Source organism: Lepisosteus oculatus, chromosome 21 (genome assembly GCF_040954835.1).
Source record: "Lepisosteus oculatus isolate fLepOcu1 chromosome 21, fLepOcu1.hap2, whole genome shotgun sequence".
Taxonomy (NCBI): domain Eukaryota; kingdom Metazoa; phylum Chordata; class Actinopteri; order Semionotiformes; family Lepisosteidae; genus Lepisosteus; species Lepisosteus oculatus.
In genome coordinates, this window is record NC_090716.1 from 2,648,046 (window position 1) to 2,660,170 (window position 12,125).

Consider the following 12,125-nt stretch of genomic DNA (forward strand, 5'->3'; position numbering starts at 1 on the left):
AACATTAATTATATGCAATGGCTCATTAAAAAATAACTGTCCCAATAAATGGCCATAGAAGTAGTGTACTAATGAACCTGGAGTCGTTTCATCTTAGGATGTAATAGCATTTTGTCTGGTATAATTCTGAACTCTTATTTGAGAGCTCTACTCGGAGCTGGATGTGAAATATGTCTCCATAAAGCAAATTTCTCAAACCTCTAATTAGGCCTGATATGGAGCTAGTGCATTCCACTGAACTTTGACTGCTTTAAATCCATTCTGGCATTTTCTTCTCTCACTTGACTCCACTCTGTACCATTTAATTATGAGGCAGTCATCACTGACTAACATCAAACTTAATGCAGTAGCATATCAGGAAAAGTTATCATTACTAGAATCATTGCTGAGTTATAAGTACACAACAGTGCCTTCCAGCTTTCTCCCTCTCTCCAGTACACACCTGAAAAAGACTGCACAGCCTAAAGATTGTGTTTGACTTCTGCTTTTCAGTGTGGAATGAACCTCTGCCTTTTCCCACACAATACATTGTTGCCTAATACTACTAACTTGAACTAGAATGAACCACGCTACAGACCCATATCACTATTTAATTGCAACTGAAGTATTTGGAAAATTATAGTTGTAAATCACTATTTCATAACAACTGCAATACAGTAATTTATGGATTAATAGCACCACTTCATTACAACTGCAATATGATAACTCTACACAAATAAAATGCAGATCAATGATGATGCTTTTAGCTTGCTTAAACACTGTATGCTGATGAATTGGTTGGCTTTCTAGAGGGAAGTAATTGTTTAGTCTAAGCACTCCACATTGACAAAGTATTAACTCTTATTTATTGGTGCCCGTCAAGCACTTTGGAAATAAAATACAAAAATATTTATTTTTAAAATAAAAGAATGAATGCTACACTCAGCCAGGCGTGAGACAGCTACATTTCAACATATAAATGGTCAGCTTGTAGAGATTGTTCCTTGCATTAAATATCTGGGTAAATACATTGCTAACAAACAAAAGTTCTCAGAGAACACTGAGTATGTTTCTAAAAAAGCTACGCAGAGATTATTTCTCTACCTTCTGGCAGAGAGTGGGCTGTCTTTGAACCAATCCACTTGGTGTGGGAATCGTGGCGTCTGGGGCAGAGCCAAAAGCATTACAAACATGAGCTGCAGAATTATTGGTCAGAAACAGACCCATCTCAGCCATATGTACTGTATACTAAAGAGTCTTTACAGGGAAGCAGTGTTAATATTAACTGATGCCTTGAATCCACTACACCCTGGATTGGATAAATTACCATGCAGATGATGTTTCAGAGTATGAAAGGTTCCAAAAAACTTTGTAAGAAGTCAATCATTCCAATCATTCCATATAGAAGATTCATCTTCTATACTCTGATGAGTAACGACCTTCACAGAATTACATTGATTTCATACAGTATATATGCAGGCAGCTCACACTTGAATCTTACGTTTGTACTCTACTGTACTGTATAGGATAGTTATTTTTATTCTCCATTGTATACATCTGTAAAATCCACTGAATGTATTATGTACTAGGTATATTTTTTTTATTGTTTGTCAGGCCAAAGGAAATGTTTCACTATACAGTATGTGGATAAAGTGCATTCTGATTCTAGGCCAATATCAATACCTTTTTACTAGTTTAATACAGTAATATATATTATAGTCCAATATTACTAATTACAAATAATATAAAATTTGATCTAGATCAGTATCATTGCTGAAGTCCCCTGTTATTGCTTTATACCCACACAATAAAAAATCCATTCAATATATATATATTTCTTAACAAAAAACAAGAAACACAAAATACTGACAGAAATTCAGTTTTTGTTTGTTCTACAAAGCAGAAATTTGAAGCTTTTAGCTTTTAATGTGTAGTGTCCCTGAGTTGTTAGTCACAATCGAGTTTGATGTAATATTATGCATGAAAAAAAGTCTGAAGAAGCTCTTCTAATTTGTGTCGGCTTGTCAGACCTGATCTTCAGGAGCCAGGCTTTAAATGGAAAAAAAAAGAGGCATAAACACATTTGCATTTGAATTATTTAGTTGCCACTTTAAAATCAAGCAAAAATCCCTGTTTCTGTCTACTAATCTACAGTACAGTATTTCACCAAACAGGGCTGGATGTAATGGGGAATTATTGGGAAACTATTAAACACAGGGTATTTCTTTTATTAATACAATTCTATGAAGAACAAGCATTTACTTCAGCCATTTTGGCCCCTTTCCTGGAGTGAATTGTCTGCCTTCAAATAGCTGACACTTTAAATGTGATTTGATGACAAATGGGGTTCTCATATGGAATTTAAATGATGCAGAACTAGTCGACTGCATTTCAATGCAGAGGCCTGTTGAGTCCATGGCACTGTGGAACTTTTTTAATGTGCCAAAATTTCAGCCAGGAATAGAAGTGACGGATGCTCCTTTCTGAAGAGAAGAGGTTTTATTCTTAGACTGCAAAAAAAAAAGTAGATGACAAATAAAAGAGTTGACAAGGGGAACGCTGATGAAGAAATGTCATTTTTGTTCAGTTTCCTTAGCAAGAGCGAAAACCAACTAAGAGAATGGAGATGAGCTGAAATGCATCCATCCTTAAGTAGCGTTTGATTTTTTCATTTGCTACAGGAGTCACAGCTGAAGGCTCTGAAGGAGACAGTACATCTCTGTCTGTCGTCGGTTCTGCACAATCAGCCTCCCACAGCGCCTCTAATCCCTTCAAAGCAATTGGAGATGGTGACTTCCCCCCTTGCAAACAGCTCCAGAGTTACGTTTCAGCAGCCACACACCAAGGTAGTCGCTGCTGGTTGATTCAAAACGCCAGGCTACTGTTCCTGCTTTCATTTCTTCCACAGGTCCGGAGCAGCAAAGCTGGGGAGGGTTTGAAATGCATTGGAAAATGGTCAATGGGATTTTAGATATGATTTGTAACCCTACAAGGACACATCAAGGGGGCAGTCTAGACCGGCTTTTCTCTTATTGCACCATATACTTTTGATTTGATTTCCTAAAGCTCAGAGGTGATATCTCCATATTTTCCTTTTTTTTAACTTATGTTGTAACCAAGAACGGCCATAAAAAGGGTTCGAAATAAGAGGTCATTCGGCCGATCTAGCCCATTCGATAGCTAGTAGTTAACTTAATCCAGCTCTTTCTTGAAGGAATTCGGGGTAGTGACTTCACCAGCATGGCTGAGCATCTTCTTCCAGCCTCCCACACCCCTTGCAAAAACGTGCCTCATATTCTTGCTTTTAAATGCGCTCGTATGCACTGTAGTTTCCAATGGGTCCTCTCTGTAAGTGGTACTCTCTTCACAACTCAAGAAGATTCGGTTCCTTTAACCTGTCAATGTTGAACTTTCTCTCTGAGTCCCAGAAAGCTTCCTGAGCAGCAGGCTTTTTTCTATAGCCTGGCAGCCAAAACTGTACACAGCATTCTAAAAAAGGAACCAGTAAAGGTTTATTCTGTGCTGAAAAGAGAAGACGGGAACAGTTCGACTGTGGAGCTTTCTTCAGGTGAGCTTACATCTGAAGAAGTTTCCAGACCCAAAATAATTGTTTCTTTTCTTCTCTTTTCAGCAGAAATAAACCTTTACTTGTTCCTTTGCAGCCTACGCATGCTGACACAGCTCCCTACTTGGTGTTCTGAAACCTTACTGGTGTGTTTTACAATTTTTACACAACACCCTTTGATTTATATAGTTCACTTTTAACATTGTGTTTTAGCATAGTGTGTCTTTTAATTCATTGCATCTCCTCATTGTCTAGAAGCCAAATGGTGGGTCTCTAGCTATTTTATTGAGTTCTGGCTATACTTGTTCAAACGCCCCTCCCTTTAATTACAGTCGAGGGATTAACTTCTTACAGGCATGGAAAACCAAACTTCTGTCTAAAAAAATATCTTCCATCAACCCAGGGCCAAGGCAAACTGAATGGTGAGTTGGTTGTCCATTTAGTTTGCATTCTGCCTCTGATGCAATTCGGAAGCCCTGCTGTCGTCCTCAGACAGCAGAAGCCAACAGCGACTGGAAACCTTTGTTTCCAGAGTTTTACTTATCCCCACGATTGCATAACCAGTTGTCTCTTTCCAATTGGTCAGATGATGGAGGATGGCAAGTCATTACCCGTTGCCTTCTGGGAAATGTAGTTCACAGGTCAGAGTCTCCCTTTTACGACCTGTGTAAACCGCTTTTCAAATGAATTAAATGCAATTAGCCTTATCCAGCACCTTGGAAAGAGGTCAGTGCCAAGAAGTGCCCTTTTTTCTAGCTGGTAGCTTTCATCCATTATTATTTCAGTGAGTGTTTTGATTTTATTTTGAAAGGGCAGAGGTGTAGAATTACTAATAAATGCTTACTGTATACCGTAGCATTCTTTACTCATGCATTTAAAACATTTTGAAAACTACATGTTTCTTACTCTTCCAAGACATTGTCTAATTGCTTTTTGTTGTTATTGTTTCTCTGCAATAATCAGCCAAGGCCTTTAAGCTTAATTCAAAGAGGAAAGTATATATAAAATATTTTTAAAAATAGCAGTGAGCCTCAGAGTGTGGGCTGTCATGTGGGGTGGTTGGTTATGTATTTATAGACAGACAATTTAATGTTGGCTTTTCTACCCACACAGCCCTGATATATTTGATTAGGAAAAATTACCAAAACCTTCAAAAAATCTGTTTGGTATTCTTTGGCATATAGATATTCCTGATATGGTCTCGATATATGGGGACTGCAAAATCCAGACATTTTACATTTGTTTATCACAGAAATACCAGAATTACACTGAGCCGAAAATACCCAAAATTGTAAACTACCCAAGCACTCAGACATCAGAAAATGGAATTTAAGAGCTCCTTTTGAAGATGAATGCCAAAACAGACTCAATTTGTGAGATGGAGACATGAGTACTAGACATGTTTCTTATTCATTAGTCCATAGGTTTTCATTTTCTATTGCGCTCTTAAAAATACATCACCACAATAATGCACTCCATATTAAGTGAAACCCAGGTTTGAGCTTGTGTTCAGCCAACAATCCCCTACTTGAGAACAGAGTTTGACTTTCAATTCTACTGGCCTGTTTTCTTTTGAAATCCCATGTAGTATGATGGGTTTACAATATTGCACAACCATATACTGTATGTCTTTTCTTATACCTGATTAGTGAAATAAACATATTCTCTAACAAAGCCCTTACTTTCACTTGTTCTCTACACAAAGATTACACTGATGAAACTCACAGAGCTGAGTTTGTAAGCACACCACAGCCTTGCTGCATGCCCTCCACACCTTACAGGCTTTGTAAAGGTCAGGCAAAGTTGTCAAAGGCCACCCTCGTTAGTAGAATTACCCCTTGATCATCCACAAGAGAGGTGTTTAATTTGTACCATTTTTGTGTGAACAAAAATAGGAACATACTGTATTCACACATGAGTGACCTAGAACTATTACCACACTGGCCTCTTCGGAAAAACCGATTCTCTTATTCTCATAAAAACCCACTTACATTTCTCTGATTTCTAGTGCCCCTTGTAAAGAGGAAAAAAGATCTAAAAAAGAAGGCTCAGATGTTTCTTGCGTACAGTATATGGTGGAAACCTGTCTCACAGATCGGAGAGGGGATGTCAGTGTTGATGATTAATTTGCATAGAAATAATCTTAAATCCCTTCAGTCCCTTCACTAATTTTGTTTTCCAAAGAACGGGACCGATATGAGGATTGTTAGGGAGCTGCAGAATGACTCTGCAAGCACAGATACCCCTTACTGCTCAGCCTGGTCAGTCAGCAATGTTGTGGTGTTGTCGGTGGCCAATGGGCTTTGGAAACATGGTAGCTCAGTACTTATAATACACTAGTATTTCTAATGATATACAAAGAGCAGAATACTGTCCATGAAACAATTGTAATGTACAGTATATTGCCCCATAGACCCTTTGGCACAATATAACTATAACACAATATGGGAGTCCATCTCAGAAGTTAAAGAAGTTTTTATTACATGTGCATGGGGGCGAAACATGCAGAGAAGCTGCGGTGTGTTTTTCGCAAAGTGATTGAATCAAAACGGTCCTTAAATATTTTTCTGTTATCTGTCACGCTTCCCTGTGCCGATCAGATTGGCAGCGTTCCGGAATAACGCACATTTCCTCTTCCCTGTCTGCCAAAGATAACTTCTTTTAACACAATTGGTTACTTAGTTTCATAGCAGGCATTCATGTATAACACAGTATAAAATTACATACAGTAGTAGCCCTTGTGTCCAGCATTCTTCCATTCCAGGTCAAACCAGTTCTGAATGCCCACCTTATAAAATACTGCAGCTTCAGCAGGAGGGTGTACAAAGTTCAGAGAGACCCTCCCCCCCCCCCCCAGATACCCTTATTCTACAGGTATTAAGCAGTGCTGGACCTTGCACTGTGCACAATTCAGTAGTAAAACGCACAGAGTTCCCATCCAAGCAGGCCATCAAAGGCTGTCTAGGTGAACTGAGCTGATTAGCACTTGATGGTGAGAGGAAAAGTTCTGTAGATTCAAGGCTCGGGAGCCGTAAATCGATTCTGTCGGTGGAAGTGCTTGCACGAAACTTGAGGATCACCCAGAACGGGCCGTAGAGTAGGATTTGGCAGGGCTGAGCTGGCTGGCATTGCCTTTGAAATTGCCAGATGCTCTCTTTAGAAAGCTGAGATGCACAACAGCCAGACCTGCCAGGCTCTGCTACTGTATGTTCATGTGTGTTTTAGTAGGAATTTTTCAGTTGTTATATACAGTAGATTCCTAAAAGAGAAGGACTGCTCACAGATGCTGACAGATGAACCTTGTCTTTAGCTTATTGTGTCCAGTGCACAGAGAGGAGGGTTTCTTTGGAAGAAAGTCAGAAGGAGGGGGTACTGGGGTACTGGTACTGGTGGAGTGGTGCTGCCAGCATGGTTGAACCCTCACTGCACTGCGCCTCTTGTGGAAGTCTCTGGCTTTAACTTATAAAGTGCCTTTGGCAGAAAGTCAGAAGTGGAGACGTTGTGCTGTTCTGTTCCATTTCTGAAAATAAATCTGTCAATACAAGATCACAGAATAGGAAAAAAAAAGAAAACATTGCTTTTTTTTCTATAAAAAATACTGGAGGGCTGTAATTATACGGCATTAAACAACTGGTTTTCACTTAGCTGTCACAGAGTTGTCACAGAATCTAGCTCAAAAGTGTGTCTTCGAACACCTCTGTGTGGTACAAGATAACAGTGGAGTGAAGTGAATCACAGTAACGGGATCCCAGAATAGAGGGCTGTGTTGTGACTTCATCTTCGCTCTTTTGAACATTTCCAAAGCGATGTGATGAAGTTTTTTTTATATCCTACATTCTTATGAAGTGAATACAGGGTATAATCATGAAAAAACGGGAAAATCCCATGTACATTGTCTATGCCAGCTCTCTTCAGGGCTGTGTCAAACCAAAAAGTTCAGGGTTCAGAAAAGTGAACACCGTCACTCCTCAAGGGCATAGAAGCTTAGTCAAACAAACCCCAATATTAATCCTTTGTTACAGAGACCTTGGTCTATACCAGTTCTGAAACTCTGTTGTACTTTGTACAAAATGAATCATCCTGCTGAGTAGATCTCATCTGCAATTCACTACCCCAGCTTTACTTGGATTTTTTTAATATAAAATTGCCTTTTTGTTCTTTTTGAATAACAGCAACTAAGCTATGCTTAAAATAAAAATGGAAAATGAGGTAGCACGGTCTTCAATCCCCATCTGTATTAGACATCGCCTGACATTTGGTTGAGTCATAAAATGCACCTAAGGCAGCGTTACTTGCATTATGGGAGAGTTTAGTTTATAATGGATCAAGTAAGGTGGATTTATGATACAGAGGGCAAATGGGTAGCTTTGGCCTTTTAAGGAAATCTACCTTTTTAGGGAGTAAATGCAGCACTTGCAGGAGAAATTACTGCCAGGCTTTATCTGTGTTCATGTGAAATGTTACATTTTTTTTCCCTTTTTTCTCTCTTCACGAGAATCGGTTGGAGAAGGGACCACAAGGTGTCGGAGCTCAGAATTGGAAGCAACGTAGCTGTCGAGATTTTCAGAGATTTTGATCGCAGGGTTGGCTAGTGCAGAAGCCGGAACAAGATTTTTAAAAAAAGTTCAGCGGTTGGTTTGGCCTTGCTCTCTCTTGTGACCGAGTCGCAGGTGACTTCAGATCCAGTGTCGGAAATGTGGTGTCTTATGAGAAAGGTCAATGGGGGTGTTTTGGTTGGTGTCCATGGCAACAAAGAGGTGGCACTGAATTGTAACTTCAGTGGATACTTGTGCAGTATGTGTCCATTTTACGGTGTTGCAGGCGGATCGATTCAGTTTTAGTGAGCCAGAACTGTACGTGTTTCTGGTGCTTCAGGGTAATATCAAGCTATGTGTAATTGAAGTATATATACTGCACAATCCAAAGAATGCAAGAGTGCTTACTATAGCCCTTTGATGATGATACTGATGATGATCAGTGGCAATGATCAGCAGTTGATAGTAGCAGCTGTAGAATCATTAGTTGTGCCAATAGTATTATTGCCTACTGTACATGTATTTCTGCAATATTATGAGGATAATAATTGAATGGATGGAGCTTCGAAAGAAAGATATTAGGAACAGAATTGATCTTTTGAAATGGCCGGGGGGACTGCATTGTCGAGGTGGGTCGATGAAACGTGCACCGGCCTCTTCCCCCTGACACCCCGTTTCTGAGCAGAGTGGAAGAACAGGAACAGGGACCTGCGGGACGCGACAGAGGGAGTCTGGAATGGGCCAGTGAGCAAGCTAATGATAACGGAGTGCCGGGATTTGCATATGCAAATCCGAATGCATCATTCTCCTAATTAACATGCAAATAGTTCATGAAATGTGTGCACAAACATGTTTGCACAAACCGGGAGCATCTTCCTCATTCCATATAAGGAAAACTTTAATGGAAAGGAAGCGAAGTCCATTCCTGAAATGACTATGCGGCGTGCCGCCATCATCTTCTGAAGTTAATACGCTGACTGAATATCACTGGACAGTATCTACTACATGTGAGAAGAGTCATTATTGTTTAAAAACCATAGAATCAATCTTATTTTACAGCTGCATAATGGCGTGGGAGTATAATGTTATTGTTAAGAGCGCTGTTGTTGCAGATGACATGCCTCTCCAAGGCCGTGCTTATATTTTTTTGATCCTTTGCCTGTGCCACAATGGGATCCGTGGCAGCATTGTAAAACTATGCAGAATTGACTGCGTGCACAATTTAGGCTAATTTTGTTTTCCTGAGTGTAAATAAATCACTTTAATCTGATTAAGACGGGAATGATTCATGTGGCGTGAAGTAGCTACTAATCCCCTCACTGTGTGTGATGTCAGTGGTAGGTGCCGGGCAAAATTTAATAACAAAAGGAAAGACAGACAGACTCCAAGGAGCTGGATGCTGAAATTACTATTATTAACTTTTGCTCCTGTGACTTAGATTTGCGTAGACGTACAACTTTTATTGTTATGATTATTCCATGCAGCTGACCTCTCCCTCGTCTCTGTAGCTCTCCTCTGTTACAACGGGCTTTTAAAACGCGCAACCCAACTCACACTCTGCCCCCAGTGATTGCTTTGGGCAAATGTGCCGGGGGAGAGTGCCTGGTGTTGCTTTGTCTCCCAGGGGAACCTGCTGTCCCACCTCCAGTGGGCTTCAGCACCTGTGTTTAACCGTAGCTGTGAAGGCAAGTGTCTGCACTAGAAAAGATCCAACCGCTGCAGAATTGTGAACCTTTTGTGATGACTAATGCTGGATAATCAGTCATCAGAAAGTACCGAGGTCCAAAATCAGTGTCCGCCCTCCAGGTTTCTCAGTTCTGGTCCTGAAGATCCTATTGGTTCTTGGTCCAGTGCTGAGTACAGTAGCTGAACAGAGCAATTACCCAAACTAGAAGGCTGCCTAATGCTTCAATTAAGAGTTCCCAGGACCAGGACTGAGAAAGTGCTCTACAGAATACTGCTGACTCACACCTTTATAATGTTTATAATGTTCATATGTTATACAGGGACATACTGTATGTTCATGTCCCTTTATTTCTAAACTCTGAAGCATGTTTGAGTGAAGAAAGCAGTGGCTGAAATGTGTTCTACACATGCTTTGTTTGGAGATACAACACTCAAGAGGTGGAGCAACAGGGGGCAGCAGTTTAACCAACTGAGCTCTCGCTGACATGCTAGCGAGTCAGCGAGTCAGTCAACCAGTGAACCTACTGTTTCTCTTTGCTCTTGCATGCTTTGAGTAGTTTTCCCCAGAGCGCCTTACAGAATCGTATAGCAGTTGACCGTTTGGGCACTGAGGGGAGGATAATAAAAACCTCCTGGTGGGTAAATTAAACCTCTGGGGGTGTGAGGTCTGACGATTGCTCCTCCTTCCAGGCAACAAGATGGGACAGTAATCATGATAAATCATAGACATCCTCTGCAAAGGCAAGGTTTGAGATCCTACCCTTCACCTCTGTATCACAGCCCTGCTAATTGGTGTTCATTAGCGTCTCCTGTTTTTCCTTCACCCTGAGCTCTCAGGTACGTTATTGGTCTAATTAGCTAATTAGCCGCGTAATTGTAGTACTTCTAACCAGGCTCCAAGGTGAGGTATAGGTAACTGTACCTTTAATGAAGTGAATGTCTTGTGTAATCAACTATAAAAGACCTTAAGAAAACCCCTATATATGTCTAATTTAGAAAATAATTAGGTTAATTATTTAATGGACTGTCCTGTTCCTTTGGTGTTGTTTTGCTTCTTCCAGCAATACTGGAATATATATAATCTGAGACGCGTACTGCTTTGCTCTTATGATACCTAACCAAGTGAATTCTGCATACACTGGCCTTCAGGCACAGACTGAGCTCCCCTGTACTGTAGTGTAGCTGCTCTTGATTCTGGAAAAAATTTATTTTATTTGTTCTTGAAAATAATTCTTTTTATTTCCTCGTATTTTAAGCAGTTATTTTAATTTTTCTAGCAGTGCGTGTGGTAATGATACTGGCGCTGTCTCTTTGCATTGTCAGATCTTACACTATGTAATGTGTTATGATCCTCCAGCTCTGATTCTCTCTATAAAACCATATTTAAGAACAGCTGTTACCAAATAAAGTAGTATTGTTATATCCCTCTTTTTTCTGGTATAAAGATTTTTTTTGTCTTTTTAGAAATACAGAGCCACAATTACTTTCTCCTTTCTCCACAATTAAATGTATAATTATGTTTCGATACCTGAGCTGAATGCTCATTAATGAATGGTAGGAGATGCATAATTAAGCTTTCAACTATGCCATTTAGTCCGGTCTTTTTTGGAATTCCGAACTGTTGTAAAGCAAATCTTATTTCAAATTGCAAATTAAAATAATTGCCTTTCTTAGGTACTATAGAAATACTGTATATACGTGTATTCCCTGTCCATATGGAGAAATATCTGATGAAATCGTTGGAATATGACATCGTATCATTATTTATCAATATGAATTTGGATACAGATCATGAGCAGAAAAACTATTTTAAAATACTGCAGAGAATCGGAAAAGTTGAATGTAAGTAAAAAAAACATCATAAGGACAGCTCACACCAGCATAATGAAAATCTAAAGTCTTCATTTTTATATAGTTAAGAGAGAAATGGTGGCTTTAGTTACCAGGGTTTAATTTCAGATTGTAATGATTAACTCACGATAGGTACTGACGTCGAGTGCTCACACATGGAGAGAAAAGGGCTGAATCCTGAATGACTTTTGAAAGTTACATGTGCGAGGAATGGTATTCAGCCTGAGCCATCTGTCAATCTATATGAACAGGGTTTAGAGACAGACTGGTTACCGCTGAACCTCATGTCTTCTAAAATATGTACAATCCCAGACAAATTAAGAATTTGACACTTAATAGTGCACTATTTTTTTTTTTGCACTTGCTGGCGAGCATTCTTTTCGGTGCAGTTAGGAAGGGTTAGGGGGGAAAAAAAGCGAGTTATTGAATCTAGTTTGAAGCGCACACGCTCAGGTTGTCCTCAGCTGAGCAGGGTGTCTTGAGATGGCTGTGTGTCCCACGCCGAGCTC

At 39.8% G+C, this 12,125-nt stretch overlaps 1 protein-coding gene across 2 annotated transcripts in view; it reads left to right on the plus strand.

Moving 5' to 3' along the window:
- Window positions 1-12,125, plus strand: part of luzp2 (leucine zipper protein 2) — a 146,399-nt gene that overhangs the window by 106,492 nt on the left and 27,782 nt on the right. For both annotated transcript variants that reach the window (XM_015338685.2, XM_015338686.2), the window contains exon 9: window positions 2,661-2,825. In XM_015338685.2, the coding sequence (XP_015194171.1) occupies window positions 2,661-2,825 (165 nt within the window). The remainder of the gene's footprint in view (window positions 1-2,660; window positions 2,826-12,125) is intronic.